This window comes from Mercenaria mercenaria, chromosome 3 (genome assembly GCF_021730395.1).
Source record: "Mercenaria mercenaria strain notata chromosome 3, MADL_Memer_1, whole genome shotgun sequence".
NCBI classification, from domain to species: domain Eukaryota; kingdom Metazoa; phylum Mollusca; class Bivalvia; order Venerida; family Veneridae; genus Mercenaria; species Mercenaria mercenaria.
In genome coordinates, this window is record NC_069363.1 from 101,633,104 (window position 1) to 101,657,928 (window position 24,825).

The 24,825-nt window shown below is 34.5% G+C and overlaps 2 protein-coding genes across 3 annotated transcripts; one reads left to right on the top strand and one right to left on the bottom strand.

Annotated features, from left to right (window-relative positions):
* Positions 1-274: 274 nt before the first annotated feature.
* On the bottom strand, positions 275-15,745 carry LOC123523818 (protein YIPF1-like). Of its 2 annotated transcripts, none has more exons than XM_045301526.2 (7): positions 15,622-15,745; positions 13,964-14,104; positions 13,182-13,356; positions 11,404-11,517; positions 10,339-10,493; positions 7,849-8,031; positions 275-7,183 (listed from the first exon to the last, which is right to left on the bottom strand). In XM_045301526.2, exons 1-7 carry the CDS (start codon positions 15,622-15,624, stop codon positions 6,665-6,667), a joined length of 1,290 nt encoding a protein of 429 aa, XP_045157461.2. In that variant the 5' UTR covers positions 15,625-15,745; the 3' UTR covers positions 275-6,664. The 2 variants fall into 2 exon arrangements, with proteins under 2 accessions (XP_045157461.2, XP_045157460.2); XM_045301525.2 differs by having other exon boundaries at positions 10,327-10,493.
* LOC123523819 (mitochondrial import inner membrane translocase subunit Tim29-like) lies at positions 15,676-20,342 on the top strand. The gene is made up of 2 exons (XM_045301527.2): positions 15,676-15,835; positions 19,764-20,342. Exons 1-2 carry the CDS (start codon positions 15,739-15,741, stop codon positions 20,312-20,314), a joined length of 648 nt encoding a protein of 215 aa, XP_045157462.2. The 5' UTR covers positions 15,676-15,738; the 3' UTR covers positions 20,315-20,342.
* Positions 20,343-24,825: the final 4,483 nt, after the last annotated feature.

The following is a 24,825-nucleotide window of genomic DNA, read 5'->3' on the forward strand; positions in this document are numbered from 1 at the left end:
TGGAATGATTGTCTGGTGGTTAAGGTGTAAGCCGCTCAACCTGGGGCAGGGGTTGTGGGTTCGAGCCCAAATAGTGTTTCAACAACGTCTTCTCATACGACAGTACTGGTTTTTCCAAGAAGCTGACTCCAGAGTGGTTCAAATAATCTCGAAGCATTCATCACAGCAAAGCTAAGTAAATTTAGTAAATAGTGAACTAATTTTCCAGAATGATAACACACATCCAAAGATGTTGCCCCTTTTAGCAACAAAATAACAACAAAAAAGACTGATAAAGACTTCACATGTTTTAGTTTCCCCTCAGTTTCTGCACAATCTATCCAGCTGAGACGGATCCCCTCCAATTGAGAAAAGGGGAAAGGGAATCATCTACAGTCAAGGGGGAAGGGTTTAATATTATATAACAAACATGATACTGCAATAGCCTATCTCTAAATTAATTTTGTGATTAAATTACCATCCTTTTGCAAAATATAGTTTGTCTTTGGTGAATTTACCGGCTCCCAAATACAACTGATGCATGTTACAACTGAGAGACAATTAACAAAACTGAGAGACAATTAACCAAAAAACTTCTGTCAATTTATATCCCACATTTTTATTCATAATCAGACTTCACAAAATAATACAAATTTCAAAACCAGAAATATACATGAAATGCTATAAATAAATTCTTTCAAAGTTCAAAAATTACATGTAAGTAAATAAACCTTAATATAGACCCCATAATAATTCAATAATCTGAAGGTACAAAATAAATGGAAAACAAACAGTTAGGTTTAGGAAGTGTTTTATGTATTTCCTACAATTAATTTCAAAAAGATTTACCCTTACCCTGCTTAATTTCTACAATGAACTTGTCCATCTTTCAAACTGGACAGTACCATTCACTGTTAAAAGAGGGTGCATACCAAAAAGATACTGACTGAATGGCGAACAGTGCAGATTATGTCGCAAAGGCAGAATCAATTATGTCCAGCATGATAAAGAGTTAAAACAGGGAACAGAAAAGCTAAGTCATAATTTGGATAAAAATTTGAAAAAAAAATTCGATTTTTTTTTTGTTACCTTAAAGCAGACCTTTATTCAGAAAGACAACATGGCATGTCATCTCTGAAAATAGCCTTTTATCTGGCTGTAATGTTAGTAGAATTTAGAAAAGTTATGTTGCAATGGAAACCACACAACTCTTAATTTGTAATTCTCTTTAAGATATTCATTATAATCTCCCTTTTGGGCCAATCCACATTACAAATTGTTAATAAAGTTAGGAAGAAAATGACGTAGTTTTTATTGATGTCTTTTTTTTCTTCTTTTATCAGTAATTCTGAACCTATATTTTGTAAACAATACCAGCTTTAACTATATATATATTTAGCCTTACTTGGGATCAAAGTACAATTCCTATAATTTCCTATAATAAAGAACATAAAAAGCCCACAAAAAGCAGATGAATTTTACTTGCTTATTGTGTCTAGCAACAATATAACTTGTTAACATATTTTTATTTTACACAATAAAGTACACATCTAAAGTAAACAATAAATGCAAAAATTACATACAATGTGTCCATGATGTAAATACATGAACCATTATAGAACAATGATTCTAACTAGAGATGCTTTTGAGAAAAGCGCATGTCTCCCACAACTGCCTCTATGAAAAATGTCTAGATTCTCCAGATGGTTTAGGTGAGTACATCCAATTAGATGGTCTGGACGAGTGGATCCAATCAGTAATTCAAGGGCCATAATTCAAAAGTGCCTGGGCGGATCTGGCTAGTTATCGAACTTAGCTGAGGTCTTATGGTCAAACACATTTTGTTCAAGTTTGGTGAAGATCGGATGAGAAATGTTCGACTTAGAGAGCGGACAAGAGTAAAAAGGCTGATTTTTCGGTAATTCAAGGGCCGTAACTCCAAAATGCCTGAATAGATTTGGCTAGTTATCGAATTTGGCCGAGGTCTCATGGTCAAACACATTTTGTTCAAGTTTGGTGAAGATCGGATGAGAAATGTTGGACTTAGAGTGCGGACAATAGTAACAAGAGCTGTCCGTAAGACAGCACGCTCGACTTTTCTCAGTGCTTGACACTGAATTAGAGCTTTGCCAGTAAAAAAAAAATCCAAGCTAAAAAGGGACATAACTCTGTCAAAATTCAAATCACTGTTATGGGAACTGTGTCTCCTGGTGTAGACTTTGATAGTAAATAAGTATTTTGAGTTTCAAGTCAAAAGCTTTAATAGCAACAGAGATATTTGACTTTATCAAAATATTTAACCAAAAATTCTAAGTTAAAAAGGGGCATAATTCTGTCAAAATTCAAATCAGAGTTATGTGAATTGTGTCTCCTGGTGTAGACTTTGATAGTAAATAACTATTTTAAGCTTCAAGTCAATAGCTTTGACCGTAACAGAGATATTTTACTTGATCAAAAACTTTAACCAATGGCGACGCCGACGCAGGGGCGAGTACAATAGCTCTACTTTTTCTTCGAAAAGTCGAGCTAAAAAGGCCGATTTTAGGTAATTCAAGGGCCATAACTCCAATACGCCTGGACCGATTTGGCTTGTTACCGAACTTGGCCTAGGTCTTATGGTCAAACACATTTTGTTTAAGTTTGGTGAAAATTGGATGAGAAATGTTTGACTTAAGTGTGGACAAGCTTTGTGACAGACACACAGACAGACACACACACAGACTGGAGTAAATCAATATGTCTCCCACACCACTGTGTGGTGGGAGACATAATAATGAAATCAATTTGTAACACACTGATTTATCTAAACCCAGGTAACACAATAATTTCAACCAAAGTTACACACTAATTTTATAACAAAAACAAAAAATTTGAAAAATAAGAAATAACTTTTGTACAGCATTTGTTTTGACTGAATTTAATCATCCTTATACTGAAGTTCTTCAATAATATTCAAAATTTAACAACATAATCTAACCTACAAAAAAGTAACAGGCGAGTAAATGTGTGTTAACAGAGATATTCTCGCGCTCATTTGTTGTTAACACACCTTTTTACAAATTTACATTCTATGACCAAGCCTTAACATATTACAGCCCTATAATCGAAAATTTAGAAGGAAATGACCTCAATGTGATCAAACATTGCTAAAATTCCCACGCATTTCATAAACATTTAATTAAGTTGACGGACAATACATTCATTTTTCAGCTATTTACACATTTTATGCTAGATCAGCATTTACCTATGTTTGTTTCATATTACAACATCAGCTGAATCCCTTAGGCCATGTTGGTTCCCTAGATCAGGTACCAGCCAATACCTTGGGATTCTGCAGATGTTATAACATAAAAAAAACATCTGTTATCCCTACAAAGGAAAATCATTGTTTTTCTCTTCATCTGTTAAGTAGTATTTTCCCAACTGATATAGTTTAAGAATCTTCTGTTATACTTTATTCGTAAGGGCAAAGGTGTTTTAGTAGTTGCATATACAATGTTGTTTAGATTATTTAAGTCATGTTGTACATTTGATGAGACAGTTATTAATTACCTACTGACTTCACTCGATTTGTATATCAAAATTGATGACAATTTTCAGCCAAACTATTACAAGATCACAGTATGTAGAATATGTAGATAACGGAACAGAAAACATAAAACAGGACATGCAAAAAATGAGCAAAATATCACAGAATAAATATTAAAGAAACTTGCCTCCAGTTTTACATCAAATTTCTTGAAACTTCAGACATGCTTTCAATGGTTGGTGATTGCAAGTAAACAATAGTAAAGCAGCAGAGTATTTATGTACAGTTTAACTTCTGACCTCGATCTCGACAGGACTGGCAAAATTTATTCAAACTGAAAGTTTCAGCCATCTAACAATATACATTATATTATTATGCAGGGACCTGACAATTGCAAACAAAGTACAACTGAGCCGTGCCATGAGAAAACCAACATAGTGGCTTTGTGACCAGCATGGATCCAGACCAGCCTGCGCATCCGCGCAGTCTGGTCAGGATCCATGCTGTTCACTAAAAGTTTCTCTAATTGCAGTAAGCTATAAAAGCGAACAGCATGGATCCTGACCAGACTGCATGGATGCGCAGGCTGGTCTGGATCCATGCTGGTCGCAAAGCCACTATGTTGGTTTTCCCATGGCACGGCTCAACTGTATTTACTAAAGCACCCTTACTTCTGTGTAAAACTGATGCAGAAAATGGCTCTCTACAATAGGAATGCAATGAAAAATATTAGAAGTTTTTGATACATTATAATCATACCTGTAAACTTTCAACATTAGTAATATTCTTTAATGACTATTAATATTTAACATGCATTGAAACTGGTTAAAAAAATATAAAACTTGGTCTTTATGTTCACCTGGAGGCAAGCCCCATCAAGCTTACAATACAAGGATTTTAAAGAACTCTCAATAAATATATTTACATTGTTTAATTATGCAAAGATAGACTCAAAACATGAAACGAGTAAAACAGAAATATCAATGCCAACCTTATTCATTAAATATATTACATCTCTTAGGGCATTTCACACCTTTTTATACCACCTATGACATACCATTTTTACATTTTTATGATTTAATGCAGTGAACTGAGCCAGTCTATATCCTATGTCATTTTAACATCATTCCTCTATGAAAACTTCTAGAATAGACTGGCTTTTGTCTCTATGAAATGACACTGGACAAAACCGAAGGAAAATGTATATACTGTACATGTAAATATCTTTGTTATTAGTCTAGGGGCTAATCTAGAAAACTATGGAACACCAAATATGTCTGCAAAGACATTTCAAAAGCATTTTTATTTCATTCCAAAACCTGACAGTATCTAATATAGAATCATTATTTTACCAAATAACAAAATTATATTTCAAACTTTGAGAAAGTAAAAACAAGATGGAAACTGGAATTAGACATTTGTAAAAGTGGACTCTGCTATGCAGACATAAGAATTTCTACAAAAACATTTCTTTGCATGGAGAAAAACATCCATGATGCTTTATAAATGATGACCACAATTAACATTCTATAATTACAGGGATCATCCTACAAGGCGATTTGAGCGATATCGTCACTGTAAAGTCAGCCACTTCGCCTAATTATTGCCTCCAGGCGAAATCCGAATCGCTGAGTTTTTCTGAGTGTTGTAATCTGTTTACTTCAAGTTGTAAAACTTGATGCATATTCTAGATTAAATTACCGATAAATCCATAGTCAACCCCGCCTACTCACCTGTCAAACTTCAGCCAATCGTATCATTAATATCCCACAATGTTAATCAATAATGTTGTTAGCCGCAGCCATTTTGAAAATTTTCAATCAGCGTGTAAAAAGCCGATAAACTTAGCGAGTGCATGATCTTATGCATCAACAGTATATTATTTATTGATTTTATTAAAACTTACTTCAAAAAATATTTCAAATACGGCCAATTTCTATAAATGAATTGCCCGGGCACTGTGGATAAAAAAAAATACGATTTCGTGGACGTCTGAACTGCCGTACAAAATTATTGCAAAAATATCGCCAATATCTACGAGTTTGGTATTATTTTCGAAAAGATTAATAAATATATCAATTAAATGTATAAATCTGAAAAATTTGATGCAAGAATCGGGCATTATTAAAGCACGAGAATCGAAACATGAATGAAAATTTTCACGGCGTTTCGATCATGCACCTGATAAACTTACGAGCTTCGAACGTGTAAATTTCGGATAAAAATTTTAAGGCAACTTTTTCATAGCTAAGTTAATACTTTATTTATACATTCATGAAACTAATAATGCAATAATCAATTTCCTTAAATAATTACTGTTTTATAAGTTATAGCAAGACCCACAAAGTGGAAATATATAACTATAGGCTGGAAACTGAATTCTATGCCGATTCTTCTCCTTAAATTCCTCGATTTCTCCCTAAATTCTGCAGAGGGAGAAGTCACTTCTCCCTAAAATTTTGACCTAGGATGATCCCTGAATTATTCTGTTTTCTTTATAAATATCTAAATCCAGTTTCAAACTTGCTTCTAATTTCTTGAAGCTGGATATATATTTTACATCTAGTTCTTTGTAAATGCAGAATTTTTTATGCCAACAACTAGTTTAGAACTTTGATTTTTAACCCTTACCCTGCTAAATTTCTATAATGAACTTGTCCATCTTTCAATTTAGACAGTACCATTAACTGTTAAAAGGGGTGCTTACCAAAAGAGATTCTGAATAGCGAACAGTGCAGATCTTCATCAGACTGCATGGATGTCCAGGCTGAGATCTACACTGGCCGCAAAGTCAGAATCGATGTGTCCAGCACGGTAAAGGTTAATGAACTTAATGATGTATTTAATGAAACAAAAGGTGTGCTATTGTACTACCTATAAAATTGTTCTAAATAAACCCACACTTGGTAAATTCAATTTGAACTCCTCCCCAAAGATACCTTTCCCTAATATAAACAATGTTTATTTCACCAAGTTCCTGACTGACAGCTTAGTGATCAGATTTCATGTGCATCTCACCCAGAACTGACTATACTAACTTACTCTGTCCAGTTTAGCTCCAAAAATCAAGTGGAATGTTTAGAACTTCAGATACATTTGGATTTTCTAACCAATGCCTGTCTTTGCATTGTCCAAAAAATTGTTAATATCACCTAATTAAGCCATCTGCCTCTCTTTCAGAAGTGTCCTCCCTAATTTCGATCTAATTTTCCTTTCTCCAAGATTTGTTTTCTCATTTCCTGTTTTAAGATTTGTTCTAACATTCCCTGTATCTAACTTTGTTCTCACTTTATCTTCATTGACTATGTTACTATTTTGTTGAGGAGCTATCACATTACCCTGTCCAACTGTACCTCCACCAACACCACTTGCATTGCCAGGAATTTTGGAATCATTTCCTTGACTTGGCTGAGCCGGATTTCCTTGAATTGGTGGAGCCGGATTTTTATTTACACTTTTCAATTTATTTGCATCATCAGCACCAGTTTTTAGACTGTCTAATTTAGAAGCACTAGTTTCCATATTGTTCAGTCTGGAAGCACTTGTTTTTGGACTATTTATACCAGGAGCTCCAGCTTGCAAGTTTTCTTTAAGTGCTTGCGGATGTTGTGTAGGATGAGCCGTTGTTGGTGTTGTTACAGCAGCCACAGGTGGCGGGACATGGAAGAAATACAACTGCAAAATAAATATATATTCATGTATTCGCATATTCAAAGAGTCAAATATTTTTAAAACAGAAACTAATGTGTCCATAGGACATTTGGGAAATTCACTATTATGAGTTATATGGTTTAAGTGACCTAAAGTCACATGTTTAGAGTCAAAGTGGAAGGCTCATATTATGCAAACTTTTTCTAAAACATGCTTTTTTGTAAGATTTTGCAAACTGGTCTTTGAATATTAAATTGACATATAATTTTTTTTTTTTATTAATTAATTATTCCAAAGGTGTAAAACATCAAAGACATTTCTGAAACAATGCTTACACTCAACCTTCTGCATAGGAGTGTTTCTTATATACATGTAAGATCCTGTTTCTCATTCCATCTGTCATTTCACAGTGTAATTAAAATTTGTAAGTTAATGAAAAGATTCAGTTTGGCTTCCTTGAAATATACCAACGTATAAATGAAATTAAATTTGTGGAAACAGATTTCAGTAAAAAAATGTAAAAAAAAAAACTTGCTGACTTCCAGGTGCATCATCTTTTCCTTCAGGCATGATTGGGTCCTTACGCTATTATATTTGATAATGGTAAGGCCTGAACCAGCAGTGGTGAGAAGCAAATGCTCTAAAGTCTGCAAACAGTATCTGTATCACATACACATAAATAAGCTTACCACAAAGCCAGCAGCCAGTCCAAGATGGAAGAGGAAAATAAGGCCTAAGAATATGGCTGCCACATTTTTTGTCTCATCTTTGACAGCTGGCCAGAATGTGATTACCAGGACGCCACCAGACAACACAGCACCAACAATGACGAGAACCCACTTAAACCATGCTATGTTAACAACCCAGAGTATCTGTAAATAAAGAACGTTTCCTTATTCTCTTATTCATACCACTCGGGTGTAGTGCACCTAGGTATTACACCATTTTAACAAAATGATATTGTAAGTATATCTTACTGTCGTACAATACAGAGGCATGGATTGCAAACATATCAGTTAACTTTTTAAAACTTAAAACTAACGAGTCTCACAAATTAAAGGTTTCTAGACTATGTACAGATTTTGAGAATTTTTTTTACATTTTCTTGTATTTAAGATTGTTTAAAATTATTTCTCAAAATAGTATATATCATTTTTAACCTTTCTATATAAAATTTCCACATTACTAATATAAAGACAGACTAAATTTTTAAGTTATATGTGCATCAAAATTTAAACTTATAAGATTTTTGTCAAATTAATAAAATTCGAAAAAGATGCATAAATTGCCAAATATTATCAGCAAGTCATTAACAGTTTTAATCTATATAAAACATATATAGTCCTTTCACGACATGGGAAAGGTATCTAATAAATAAATTATATAGGAAATATTTGCAGTATAACAGAAGCATTTATGTTATACACATAAAAGATCAACTCTAAGGTAAAGTAGAACCAAATTTTGTATTTGAAGAAAGGAACATTTTCTACATACATGTTACCAGCAAGTTTGTTTGTTTGTTTTGGGTTTAACGCCGTTTTTCAACAGTATTTCAGTCATGTAACGGCGGGCAGTTAACCTAACCAGTGTTCCTGGATTCTGTACCAGTACAAACCTGTTCTCCGCAAGTAACTGTCAACTTCCCCACATGAATCAGAGGTGGAGGACTAAGACTAAAAACTGGAATGTTTTTTTTTCTGTTTTACAATTGTCTGTTATGGCACGACATTTTCTTATGAATGTAGCTCAATACAAACAATTTATATATTTAGTAAATTAAACGTTAAACATATTTGATAAAGATTTTCTACATCTAAAACAATACATGTATCTAAAGATATCATATTCTAGAGGAAGGATGGGCAAGGGATACCTTTGAATAAAATGGATACATATATAAAATGTTGAAAGTCTTGTAGGATAAAATACTTTTTTACACTAATATATGAAAAAAACAACATATTGTTTGGTTTGCAAAGTGTCTTAGAAGAAATTTTTTAATGTCTTTTTTTGAAAGGAGGCTTGAAACAATTTTTTTACGATTATAGCAAAGTTAACAGATGCTCATTCAAAATCATGCAATGGTGTTATGTTTCCCCTATTACTCAATCAAAATTTAAACATTTCTTTTACAACCACTTCAGAAACAACAAACTGTTTGCTATATCTACATACTGCACACAGAAAATATGGGGGAAAAAGTTGGGTAAATAAGGATAAGACTAAAAAAAAAAAAAGAGGGCAAGAAGGTTAGTTGATGCTCACCTGACCTAATCCTTACCTAGAATGACCTAGTTTCTAACACGCACACGATTTTAATAACATCAACATTCTGACCATGCATTACTGTAAAGCAGGTAGAATGTGTTAACCACTTTTTCTATAATTTGTCAGTGACTTTTTTTACCCTAGATAACAGAGTCTTAAAATTTACATCAAATCTATAAACAAAATTTCAAGGAGATCAGGTATAAAATGTGGCATCAAGTATGCAAACATGTTTTTTTTCTATATTTTGATCAAGTGACCTTGTCTGTGTTCTCATTTGGTCAAGTTTCTTACTGAACCTTAATTTCTTGACAAAAATAGACAAAGTTGAAGCTTTTTCTATAACATGACATAGTGACCTAGTTTTTGACCTCAGATCAGTCATCATCACCCAGTTTGAACCAAAACCTATATTTTACACAGACAATTACTGTGACCAGGTTTCATGAAAATCTGTTGCAAAGTAAAAGCTCTGGAATGCTTACAAGATTTTCCACTATTTGATGTACTGGTAGTGACACAAGTTTACTTCAGATACACAAGAAGTTGCAAACTTCACTTAGATTTCACACAGACAAACATTCTGAGATAGTTTTAGTTTTATAAAGATCAAATTCAAAAAGTTTTTCAATTATTTGACATAGTGACCTAGATCTTTACGTCAGTCAACTCAGTTCTGAACATGACCCAGATTTCATAGACACAAACAGGTAGGAAAGGTTAACAAGGTATTTTGTATGATTTGACCTAGTGACCTAATTTTAACCTACAATGACCCAGTTTCAAACTTGATCTTAAGCACTTACGCCAAGTGAGCTAGTAAAAAGAAAACTATCTACGTAGTACGTACAAAAACCAAACTGCTTCATGCCACCAACAGTTTGCTATCTACTCACCACTATACTTACAGAGATGGGTATATATATTGCTAGAGAATAACCATACACGCACAGTATCTCCAGGAACGTAAACCCAGCCTGCGACTTCCTCCACCATAGAAAGGCATACATCATCGCCGGTATAAGCCACCAGTAACTAAATATTGCAGTGGCTGCAAATGTCACTGAAAAGTGAAAGAAAATATGCAAATAAAGCAAAAATTGCCATCTGGAAATTACTGATTAAAGAAAATCGCTGCAATGTCTATCAGAAAAAAAAACATTTCTTCCCATCTTAAAACAAAGGACAGATGTATGATTAATACTGTCCTTCAGGAAATTAGTTCAAACTATCTTCAAGATGCTTCTTCTATTGCATATTAAACAATGAACTGTATCATACTCACATTTAATGGGACATAATTTCACAGAAATGTGTATCTGAATAGACTGAAGAGTTATCTCCAGTGACACAAAAATTCAGTGTCTGAAATTCTCTGAATACAGTCTCTCTAGTCAAAAAACAATACAAGACTTGCTTAATTTGAATCAAATTTCAAAGAGCTATCATTCTGATGAGCATACTTTATAAATGAATGGCTAATCCCGAAGAGCTAAATGAAACTAGATATTATTTGCAATCTATAGGTGATGCAAAAATGTGGGTAAAAAGTACATTTTAATATGAACATATCTGTTTTCCTATTAATCTGTAGCCTGCTGACGGCAAGTGATTTTGCCATTGTGAGCAGAGCAAACCAAGATCAACCTGCATGTCAGTGCAGGCTGACCATGGTCTGCATTGTTTGCAATTCAGCCAGTAAATTTTCAGTGAACACCCCTTTAAACAATAAGTGGTACTGCCCAAATTGAATGATGGACCAGTCCATTTGGGAAATTTAGCAGGGTAAAGATCAAACAAAGAAGACTGAAACTGTGATGTTACTGTTCACAGAAATCATTGTTTGTACTTTAGAATTATTATGCCATAACAGCAAATGCATTATTCCACCGTAAGTTGACACTAAGCAATGATAATAATGATTATCTTCAAGGACAAAATCATGTGTGGGATAAATGATTTCTTAAACTTACCTTTATGGAAATCATATCTCCAGTGATAATCTTTCCCGGCTGAGGACAGGTAGTTGGCGAGATTTCCTGCTATAGCTGTGGTGAACACTAGCGTGGTACAGATCCAAAATGGGCCTGAATATATATACAAATAACACAACTTAATATACTGATCATGAGATGGAGCTACAAACTAGAACCATAATGGCCCTATATCCCTCATCACAGATTTACAGCTAAAACAGGTGAAACAAGAAACATTTCAGACAAACTACTTTGATAACTTGTCTGTATTTAGAGTAGAACATTTTTCAAAGTTTTCAACAGAGCTACATTTAGAAATCTAGATCTGCACCAAGCAGCCACGTAATTCTGGATCAATCCAGATGGCTTTCACAATTTCAGTATAGGGTCACTCAAGAAACATTTCTGTCAAAAAAAAAATCATAATCAGACCAGTGGTTCAGAAGATGGCATTTGAAGATTTTTCTATTTTCAGTTCTGATTAACCTTCACGGCCACCAGAAAATAATCTGAAAAATCTTGGTAAAGGGTAAACCAAAAACATTCCTGCAAAATTATGCCAAAATTGGGCCAGAGGTTTCTGACTAGTAGCTTTTTTCAAATTTCAATGTAAACATTTATAGTGAACATTTACTATGCCCTCTAGTGGCAAAGTTTATGACAAATCCGAATCTTGGTCGAGGGTCATATGAATTCATTCATTTTTTCAAATAATGCTTAATGTCAAAAACATGATTGAAGATAATTTAAAGATGACAGAAAAGTAAGTATTTTACTAAGTAATAATGTTTTCTTTTTTTTTCTTTTCAAATCATTTTTACTAGTGAACAGCACAGAACATTACAATGACATACAAAAAGTACTGGTATGCATATTCTAAACAAAAAAATAATCTAAACAAGAGCATCACCTTGCTGGTGCAGACACACATCTGATTTTTTGTCTATGTATAATAGAAATATTGTCCTACTCATGATTTTCTAAGTCCAAACGGGGCCATAATTCTTGATAAAAGCAATGTAGAGTTATGGTACTTGCTGTGCAGAGTCACCTTTTAATGGCAAATAACTGCTTTAAGTTTTAAAGCAATAGCTTTGACCATTAAGGAGAAAAGTTGATCTTTATTTAGAAACACAAAACCTGATATTTTCTAAGTTCAAATGGGGCCATAATTCTTGCAAAACAGCAGGATGGAGTCATGTTTCTTGCTGTACAGAGTCAGGTTTTGATGGTGAACAAGTGTTGCAAGTTTTAAAGCAATAGCTTTGACAGTTTAGGAGAAAATCTGACCTAAAAACAAAACTTAACCATGAAATCTGATTTTCTTAGTCCAAAAGGGGCCATAATTCTTGCAAAAAGCAGGATGGAGTTATGTTTCTTGCTGCACAGAGTCAGGTTCGATGGTGAACAAGTGTTGCAAGTTTCAAAGCAATATCTTTGATAGATTAGGAGAAAAGTTGATCTAAACATAAAACATAACCAAGAAATTTGATATTTTCTAAGTCCAAAAGGGGACATAATTCTTGCAAAAAGCAAGATGGACTTAAGTTTCTTGCTGTACAGAGTCAGCTATTGATGGTGAACAAGTGTTGCACGTTTTAAAGCAATAGCTTTGATAGTTAAGGAGAAAAGCTGACCTAAACGTAAAACTTAACCAGGCAATGCCGACGCTGATCAAGTGATTATAATAACTCATCTTTTTTTTCTTCAAAAAATCAGATGAGCTAAAAAACATAGATATGAGCGAAATTAAATATTTTCATAAAACGAATTACCATAGAGATCTGGATTTGGACGTATGTTTAGCTGCAAGTAGTTTCTCTTGGGTAGTGGCATCATTGAACCCGCCACACGATGAAGCACCTGATGTGTTTCAACATCGAAGAACTGTTGGTAATATTCAAACGTCCAAAATGAGGGTGCTCTCTTACCTCCATCATCCTTGAGTAACTAATGAGAAACTACAATTTAATTCAACAATATTTTTAATATATATACACTTGAAAATGAAAAGACTCTTCAGCAGGATTTGATAACAAACAGGAGCTGTCCATTAGACAGCCAACGCTCGACTTTTCGAACTGCTGTCCCAGAAGCCGGAATATTATCCTAAATGTTAAAATATCAATAGTTTCAATCCAGTATTTGCATTAGTTTTGGGGATAGTAACTTGCTTGCAAAACTGAGACTTGACCCAGAGAGGTTGGAAATTGACTTACAAAAAGAAAAAATAAGTTTTAAAGTTATATGCCTTTAAGTAATAGCTATTATGTACTTGCACGCAACACTTTAACCAGGATTTTCTGAGTCCAAAAGGGGGCATAATTTGGCTAAAATGCAAGTCAGAATTATGGGATATAAAGTCAAGTACACCTAATAATTCAAAGCTGTTCTTTTCCAATTACTGCTTTTTCAGAATAATTATGAATATAATGCAAATGTGTCTGGGATGCAAGCACTTCAGTTTTACAAAATGGTTGATCGAGAACTGGGTAGTCAGACTAATATTCCTACTAAAGTCAACCACATTTTGAGGATATGCATTTTTCAAACATACCTGAGATTTATCCCCTGACTCCTCATCATCATCAACTGCAGATGCTGGGAAATTTGTAAATGTGTGTGTATGTCCTGCACCTTGATCGAACAGGACATCATCTCCGCCACTGTCATGGAACTCTAAACCATCTTTACCACTCTAAAATACAAGCTAGGTAGGTATTTCAATGACCTTGACCCCCTAATGTAAAAGCTTATAAAAATGGACAAACACATGCATGCATTAATTTAGCTGAAACAGTTTGTTCATTCATCTTAACAGCAGTCTGAACTTGGCATTACAAATTTGTAGAAAATGTTCGTGCAAACTAAGAATACATGGATCACTCTCAGAAATTCCTTCTTTAACTGTATGAAAACTAGTCATGCTTATTACCTTAGGGATTAAGCAAGTTTTTATCATTTAGATGATTCATAATATTTGATACTAAAATATGTTCCATCAATTTGGATGCAATGCAAGAGAGAGATAGGCCTGTAGTTGCTGGCTTTTCTGCATGGGTCTTTTTTGCATACGGGGCAACAATAGCCGTCCTCCAGTCTTGTGGTACACTGCCAGTACAAAATTTTAGATGTTTTGCTTTGTGACAGAAGGAATAGGAGAGATTGCCGTGATGTCACGCATTAATACCTGTTTATCTGGTGGTGGGCAAAACAAATTTTTATGTTTTTACATCGTTTGTGTACATGGTGTATGGGATCGGAATTTGTGATTTTTAATCACTTTTCCACTCATTTATGGATTTTCAAAATTCAAAAAGTTTTGAAATACTTACAATTTTCATATTTTCGTATTCAAACATATTTTATAAATGAATAACCATTTCAAATGACATATAATTTTAATAGCGGTGTAGTGATGTTCAAAACTTTTAGAAAAACACTGTATTAAAGTTAAGCGTTCATAATTAATCCATTGTATTGTTAGGCCGTTAATAACGGCGTAAGAAAAACATCTCTATTTACAAAAAAAAAAGGACGTTCAGCTTCTGCCCACCCGATCACTGTCTTATCAGTTCTAAAAATAGAAAATAGAATGGATTTGTATACAAACACGATCTCTCCTATTTTATCATCATTATATTATGGCAATGAAAAATGTTTGCGACTGTCCCCCGGAGCATGTGCAATAGTGCCAATACTTGCCTTTCTATAAATAACTTTAACATGAGAGAATACACAGGAAACCGGTCAAAACCTGTTGCCATTTTTCAAACTTTTATACCTCATATTTAAGACTGCTTCTTTACAAAGGTATTGTATAATTCGGTAACGTATCGGGACTATCCACTAGCACTAGAATCGCAAATTTAGCTTTGAGTGGCCTATTTTCATAAATATTGGCCTAATTTTTCATTAATGTAAAAACAGAGGATGGGGCGCAATAAATAAGAAGGCACCATTTCTTTGATATTTTTTTATAAACTGAAAAGTAAGGCATATAATTATGAGCCACTCAAAGCTAAATCTGCGGTTCTAGTGCCAGTGGGACTATCCGACAATATTGTGTCCGGATTCACTGACACTCATCGGATAACGATTCTCATATCCTACAGGCTAGCTTTAATTCTGCTTATGAGTAGGCGAGGTAGGATGCTTGTTTACCTAGTAAAATAACTAAAAAATTATCACTTTTCTCCTGTTGTAATTTCTTACCATAATAATTTTGTTGTCTCCACGTCAAGCTAGTTTACAGAGAGTTATGTCCCTTCGATATCATTAGACGCTTGAAAAATATCATATGGTCAGGTTTTCATGAGCGTTTAGTACAACATGTCTCGGTTAAACAAAATTATGACATTCCGATCGTTCTGGAGGTCAAAATCTACCATTCCAGACAAATTAAAAGGTGGCTTGCTTGAGAAAATAGGTAAGACCATCAATCACAATTTATACTTTAGTCAGTGTCTATTTTCATTTGCACTCAACATTCTGACTTTTCGGATTAGTTTTTTTCGGACATAACATGTACATTCAGACGGCCCCATTCTGATTGTGATCGGGAGGCGCTTGTCTTGGACAGACTGTTAAAAGATAGGAAGCGGCTAGAGGTCCGGTAGCTATCAAAAACAGTATATTAATGGGTATATTAAAATTGCACTGTCCGTCTGTGTGTGCATGCGGCTGCCGTCCATGTGTGCATGCGGCCATGTAAATTCTTGTCAGGGCTAAAATGGTTGTCATAATGAGATAATGTGTCATGCGCAAGAGCCAGATCCATAGCAAGGTCACAATTTGTGGTCAAAGGAAAGCAGTGTCTGTTTTGTGTCTGGTCCATAACTCTGCCATCCATGAAGGTATTTTGGAATAACTTTGCATAAATGTTTACCATAATGAGACAATGTGTCTTATACAGGACCCAGACCTCAAGCTACAAGGTCAAGGTCACACTTAGAAGTCAAAGGTTAACAGGGTCTGTTTCATGTCCGGTTCATAACTGCCATTCATCAAGGGATTTTGAAATTACTTGTCTAATATGTTCCCCATATTAAATGAGACGACATGTCATGTGCAAGATCCAGTCCCCTAGCTCAAAGGTCAAAGTCGCATTTAGAGGTTAAACGTTAACATACTCAGTTTCTTGTCTGGTCCATAACTCTGCCATCCATAAAGGGATTTTAAAATTACTTTGCATAAATGTTCCTTATAATGAGATGAAGTGTCTTGCGCAAGACCAAGATCCCTAGCTCCAAGGTCAAGGTCACAGGCAGGGCTAGCGCTGGAATGGGCATTTTGAGCAAAATGCTTAAAATGCTAATTTTGGCTCAAGACAATTCAGAAATGGCTCAAACTCTAAAAAAAAACCTACTTTAAGAATTAAAATCAGTCAATTTTATATAATGTTATTTTGGACCAAAGAGTGCCATGACAGACTGTGACAAACATGCAATAAACAAGAGGCAGAGTCCATGGTCCATTAAAACCATCAAGTGACAATAAACCTGTGCCCTCAGGAGTAATTAAAAGCATCTCTCACAGTTTGTTTAGCTACATTGGCACTGATTAATGAATACACATGGATCAAAGGTGTTTGTTTGTGGTACAATCATGCCATGATTGAAGTTCCTTGATTGAATAAAATATTGGTCCTTCTGTTATTATCTCCTCAAAAGACAAGATTATTGTTCAAAAAAGATTGATTGAATAAAATTATTTGAATGAGTAATTCATTATTGATGGCAATAAGTATATATTAAAATGTTTTTAAATTAATTTCTTGCTTGTCATTATGGTCTATTTCTTGATTGGTCCATAACTCTGCCATTTATCAAGTGATTTTAAATTACTTGACACAAATGTTCCACATAATGATTTTAACATAATTTATCATGTGCAAGACCCAGATCCCTATCTTCAAGTTCAATGTCACCTTTGTCTATCTGTGGTATTTTTTTTACTATGCCCATGAAGGTGGGCATATTAAAATCACACTTTCCATCCATGCGTGTGTGTGTGCATGTGTCCGTGAAAATTATTATCTGGGCTGTAACTTCAACATTCATCGTGGGATTTAAAAATAATTTGACACAAATGTTAATCATATGGAGGTGTGTCACGCTTATGATTCAGGTCTCTCAGATCAAGGTCAAGGTCACAAAATGATGTGTGACTTTTTAGCTCAACTATTCATAGAATAGTAGAGCTATTGGACTCGCCCCGTGCATTGGTGTTCGCATCCCAATTTGGTTAAGTTTTTGTATGTAAACTGGTATCTCAGTAACCACATGTGGAAATGGATTGAAACTTCATACACTTATTCACTGTGATAAACTGACTTACACTGCACAGGTTCCATAACTCTGTTTTGCTTTTTTACAAAATTATGCCGTTTTTTCGACTTAGAAATTTTTGGTTAAGGTTTTGTATGTAAGCTGGTATCTCAGTATTCACTTATGGGAATGGATTGAAACTTCACATACTTGTTCACTGTCATGATTTGACATGCGCTAAGCAGGTCCCATGTCTCTACTTTGTTTTTGTTTTCAAAATTATGCCCCTTTTTCCACTTAGCAGTTTTTGGTTAAGTTTTTGTATGTAAGCTGGTATCTCAGTATCCAGTAATGGGATTGAATTGAAACTTCACACACTTGTTCACTGTCATAATCTGACATGCAATGTGCAGGTCCCATAATTCACTATTTTCTCAAAATTATGCCCCTTTTTCAACTTAGCAGTTTTTGTATGTAAGCTGGTATCTCAGTATCCACTGATGGGAAAGGATTGAAACTTCACACACTTGTTCCCTGTCATGATATGACATGCAGTGCAAAGGTTCAATAACTCTACTTTGCACTTTTACAAAATTACACCCCTTTTTCAACTTAGCAGTTTTTGGTAAAGGTATTGGACCCCTAATAGTAATGTTTAAAAAATGGCATTTGTTTGGTATATTCTAAAAGTTGACCATGTTTCACACTGTGTTGCAAATTTTAAACAACTTTTACCTTGCCGTTTTTTTTAAATTTTGTATAATTTATGATATTTCCTCAAGCTCAAGTAGAGACAAGTTTCAATGTGATGGCCACTATCTAAAACGTCAGACTATTGTTAAACAATTATAAAACACAAAATAAAACTGTAAATATCATTTTTTCTAGAGTGCCTCAAGTAAACATATTTAATGAGACAGAATTCTAACTCCAGCATTGAAAAATCAAGGTCGAATCCTGTGGGTCAGTTAAAAAAATTTGAATCTTGCTCACTTCATTCAAAAATAACCTTGGGGCAGAAATAAAACCTACCTGCATTTCTTCCACTATGTAATCTAAAGAATGAAGGCAAAATAGAGAACTTTTACCATATTTAACTCAGTATTTTTAAAGATGTCTAACTCTACCCCACCTGATTCAGAGGTAAATTCACTTTGAATAGCAGAAATCGCTTATAAAATGAAAATTTTCCACTTTTGTACAATACATCCATAATAAGTCTTGAAAGAAGTAAAAACTTACTAGAAAAAAAGGAAAATATGGGGGAAAAAAATTTTTGGTCCCAGTGGGGCTTGAAGTTGAACCTACACCCCCTGAAAATTGCAGTCAAAGTAGGTTTATGGTAGGAATTGAATACTCTTCAAATAGGAGGTACTCTATTACGGGTCCAATACCTTAAATTCTTATGTAAGCTGGTATCTCAGTACCCACTAATGGGAATTAATTGAAACTTCACACACTTGTCCACTGTCATGAGCTGATAAGCACTGTGCTGGTTTCATAACCCTGTTTTGCATTTTTACAACCCCTTTTTCAACTTTTGTATTCATTTAATTGACAAGGCTGTTGAATAGTCCAGCGTTGCTGTCCTCCGACAGCTCTTGTTTTGTTTCTGCTTCAGAGGCATTTGTCACTAATTGTGACAGCTCTTGTTTTAACTTTTTTTTGGTCAAGTTGCATTTATGTTCCCCCTCAGCTCTTGTTGATTTCTATGGTAACCCTGTTGAATTAATTCAAATGATAAGGTGTATATTATGAGTAATTGACATACTGCTGGGTCCTTCCGAAACTAAAGAATTCCTGAAGATTATGGAATGACCAGAGGTTTTTTTTGTTGATATGTACATGGGAGTTTATGAACAAAGTAAAATTAAACTTTGTTTATAAACTCCCATGTGTATACTTTGTTCATAAACTCCCATGACTGTATACATGAACAAAAATCTCTTTCCATAATCCTAAATGCAAAGCACAATGCACCGATGACTATTTCTCAGGCTATTTTTTTTACAAACTTTTCTTGCTAGTATACACATGTCATTTACTGGAAAATAAAGTATAAAGAATGAAATTTATTTTTACTTGTAGTTGGCTACTTCAGGAACATTTTAAATGATTATAAAGATGTTGCTGTGGAAACAGCGAAAGACATGAGGGAACGGCCAATAAAATCTGGGATCTATGTTTCACTTATTACGACAACAGTGGTACTGTGCAAGACCAATCCTGGGGAGAAAGAGTACCATTCTCGTCTTACCGAGAGCGTAACAGATCTCATGCTTGTCGGCGAACGTATTCGTAATCCAAAAAGCGAATCTGCTGTAAACAGGTTAGCAAGTTATGCAAATGATGGAAGGCTTCGATGTTACAATATAGGCATTTGTTCACTAATGTGTTTAAAAAGTCATGGACCAGACGTTAAACTTTATTCTGCCAACTGCAAATATGTAAAGCCACATTGGACAGAGTTTTATAAAACTATTGTGGATGTTGGTGTATTTGGGAAATGGATCAAATTAGAAGAAGCTATGAAAGACTTTGATACCAACCCAGAGGAATGGATGGAAGACGGACAGCCTAACCCAAAATTTAAATACTATAAAGACAGTTTAGTGTCATGGGATATGAAATTAAAATAATGCTTGAGAAAATAAATTTTAAAACATTTCTGTACTTACATTTTCAAACATTTTGTTAGCTCACCTGAACCAAAGGTTCAGGGTGAGCTGTTAGTATAGGTGGATGGTCTGGCCTCCACATTTTCACTAAAACATCTTCTCTGAAACTACTGGTCAGAATAACACCAAATTTGGTCTGTAGCTTCCAAACAAGGCCCTTTGTTAAGTTTATTCGAATGGGGGCACTTTTCCCCTTCTAGAGCTGAAAATAGAAAAACCTTTAATCAACTTCTTTTCATGAACCGCTTGATGGATCTTCATCAGACTTGGTCTGTAGCATCATTATAAGGTCCTGTCCCAAATTTTTTTTCAAATGGGGGCACTTGGCCCCTTTTTTGGGCTGCTAGAGCCAAAATTAGAAATACCTTCTTCTCATGAACAGTTTGAAGGATTCCATCAAATTTGGTCTGTAGCATCATTATAAGGTCCTCTTGCAATATTGTTCAAATGGGAGCACTTGGCTCCTTTTAGGGGCCGCTAGAGCTAAAACTAGATATACCTTTGAACGACTTCTTCTCATGAACCGCTTGAAGGATTTTCATTAAACTTGGTCTTTAATATCATTATAAGGTTCTCTCCCAAATTTCTTTTAATGGGGGCACATGGCCCCTTTTAATCACCACTAGAACCAAAATTAAAAATACCTTTAAACAACTTCTTCTCATGAACAGGTGGAAGGATCTTGAAAGTTGGTCTATAGCATCATTATAAGGTCCTCTCTCCATTTTGTTCATATGGGAGCACTTTACCTTTTTTAACTAGAACATAAAATAGAAATGCCTTTAAATGACTTTTACTCATGAACCACATAACGGATCTTCATCAAATTTTATCTATAGCATCATTATAAGGTCCTCTCCCAGTTTTGTTTAAATGAGGGCATTTGGCCCCTTTTAGGGGCTGCTTGAGCCAAAATTAGAAATACCTTTAAACGACTTCTTATGAACCAGCGTAAGGATCTTCTTTAAAGTTGGTTTGTGGCATTATTATAAGGTCCTCCCCCAATTTTGTTTAAATGGGGTCACATGGCCCCTTTTAGGAGCTACTATATCTAAAAATAGAAATGCCTTTAAACGACTTCTTCTCATGAATCTCTTGATGGATCTTCATGAAACTTGGTCTGTAGCATTATTATAAGGTCCTCTACAAAATTTGTACAAATGGGGGCCGCCGCTCCTTTTTAGGGGCCACTAGAACTAAACATAGAAATGCCTTCATAAGACTTCTTCTAATGAAATGCTTCGTTGATCTTCATCAAACTTGATTTGTAGCGTTATTAGCTTGACTTTTCGGAGAAAAAGTAGAACTATTGCACTCGCCCTGGCTGGTTAAAGTTTTGATAAAGTCAAATATCTCTGTTACTATCAAAGGTATTGACTTGAAACTTAAAATAGTTATTTACTATAAAAGTCTACACCAGGAGAAACAGTCCCCATAAATTTGGTTTGAATTTTGACAGAGTTTTGCCCCTTTTTAACTTAGAATTTTTTGTTTAAAGTTTTTGATAAAGTCAAATATCTCTGCTACTATCAAAGCTTTCGACTTGAAACTTAAAATAGTTATTTACTATAAAAGTCTACACCAGGAGACACAATCCCATAAATCTGATTTGAATTTTGACAGAGTTCTGCCCCTTTTTAAGTCAGAATTTTTGGTTGTTAAAGTTTTTGATAAAGTCAAATATATCTGTTACTGTCAAAGCTTTTGACTTGAAACTTGAAGTACTAGTAGTTATTTGCTATCAAAGTTCAAAGTCTACACCAGCAGAAATAATCCCCATAACTCTGATTTGAATTTTGACAGAGTTATGTCCTTTTTTAACTTTTTGGTTAAAGTTTTATAAAGTTTTTACTAGCAAAACTCTAATTCAGAGTCAAGCACTGAGAAAAGTAGAGCATGCTGTCTTATGGACAGCTCTTGTTATCAGGCTCTTTACCAAAAATTTTCAGTTGGGGACACTTGGCCCCTTTTAGAAGCTGCTAGAGCTAAAATTAGAAATTACCTTTAATCAACTTCTAATAAGTAGCTGGATGGATTTTCATCAGACTTAGTATGTAGGACCATTATAAGGTCCTTTCTCAAATTTGTTCAAATGGTGGCAGTTGGCCCCTTTTATTGGTTGCTAGGGCTAAAAGTAAGACTTCTTATCATGAATCTTTCAATGGATTTTCATCAAACCTGGTCTTGGTTTTTCATGAATTTCTCCTTTATTTTGTTAGATCAAGATATATTCATCATCCTACTGCTCTTCAGGATTGTGGAAGGAACTTTGGCTTTTTTTTTTAATTTAATGAGCAAAAAGTTCAAATTTTCAGACGAAAATTCCTATTAAGTGCTGTAATGTATTTGTTGATTTTTATGCTACCTAAGATCTTCTAAACTTCATATGAATCTAGCAAAAGTGAAGTCAAAATTGCAATTTTTGGAGAAAATTAAAAACTAATCATCCAGATATTTGAAAAATTAAACAATTCCTGTGACTGTCTTGGAGTTCTGTAGAATGGAGTATATATGGCATTTTCTTGTATTTAGAGAGAAATTAAGGAAAAAAACAGGGAACAGTTCGCTCAGAAATGGTTAAGGGCAATTACTCTCATGTCCAAAAATACTCTTTTTTTCCAGTAGTTACTTCCCTTTACACAGCAAAACACTATGCTCCTTATGATGGGTTGGCAAATTTCTGATAAATAATAAGTATTAGTAGCACTTGTCTCTGAATTTCAAATGCTGTTGAGGTCTCGGAGCAGGTGTTGGTCAATACTGGATCACAGTGTCACAGAAAAATAATGTTTTGGAGGTAAATGAAGCCTTATTCCATAGAAACATTTATAGGTATACAAGATATGATCAAGTTGGAGCAATATTTATGTTAGTAAACTAGCTTTTTTGGTTAGGATTTTGAAACAGAAATCTTTGTTATCTAAGACATTAAATGCTTGCATCTTACAGTTTAGTTTAGTCTTACTATTTTAAATAATGAGGTAAAATTATAAGATGAAAAAAGAAGAAACCCACTTTGTCAGTCTGTTAAAGGTACTGCAGGCAAATGGCTGATCATTTAAAAAATCTGTGTAAAACACAAATGCCCCCCACTCCCCCATAATGGCTTGTCCAATTTTCAGTCCAGTGATCACTGTGACCTTGACCTTTGACCTACTAACTCCAAAAACAATAGTGGTCATCAACTTCATAAGCCTAATCATGCTATCCAGTTTGAAGATACTGGATCAAGTGGTTCTCAGCTTATTGAACTGAAACTGTTCTCATGGTTCCGGCCCCTGAGACCATGACCTTTGTCCTACTGAACCCAAACTTAATACGGGTCATCTACTTCATAAGCCCAATCATGTTACTAGGATTGAAGAGTCTGGGTATAGTGGTGTTCGAACTGCTGAACAGAAACTGTTTTCAAGGTTCTGGCCCTTTGACTTACAGACCCCAAAAACAATAGTGATCATTTATTTTATAAGCCCAATCATGCTTGAATGGTTCTCAAGTTATTGTGCAAAAACCATTTCAAGGCTTCAGGCCCCTGTGACCTTGACCTTTTATATATTTGCCCCAAATACTACAGGGATCATCTACTTGATAAGCCAAATCATGCTCCTAAGTTTTATGGTTCTGAGTGAAGTGGTTCTCATGTTATCGAGTGGAAACCTTGTCCAAGTTTCAGACTCCTGTTACCTTGACCTTTATTTATTGAGCCCAAAACCTACATGGGTCATCTACTTGATAAGCCCTATCATGCTACCAAGTTTGAAACTCCTGAATGAAGTGATTCTCAAGTTATTGGGCGGAAACTGTTTTAATGTTTAGGCTCCTGTGACCTTGATCTTTGTCCTATTGATCCCAAAAACTACAGGGGTCATCTCCTTGATCTTGCCTGGAAATAGAACTTGTAAACTTCTAGATTGGTTGTCACAGTTTCCCACTATCAGCAATGTAGGATATAATGTAAAGTAAAAAACAGACTAAAATGTCTATAAAAATTACCTTTGTGGGAGTAAAAAGCACTTATTTCCCAGTAATAAGTCCTCTACATTTGCCAGATTTGCTGCGGAGGGAAAAGCAATTTTTTGTTGAAATTTGATTGAAGAACCTGCATTTCTTCTGTAAGTCAGGTTTTGTGAAAATATTTCTTTTTCTTAAAAGTTAACAAAGGATCTAACTTTTGTGTCTGAAAGATGGACAGACAAACAGTCAAATGGAGAAAATAGAAAATTACCTATTTACCAAATTTCATGGAAAAATCTTTTGTACTTAGTTGTTACAGACTACACAATTTTCTTTTATTTTTGGACTGTTTGTTACCATAACCATACTTATTGAAACCAATGAAATTAAAGGATGTGCATATTGCCATCTATCCATGTATCTAGTTTAATGAAAACAAGAGCTGTCCATTGACAGTGCACTTGACTCTTCGAACAATTAATTGAAGTATGGATTCCTAGTTATTTTTCGAATGGTCT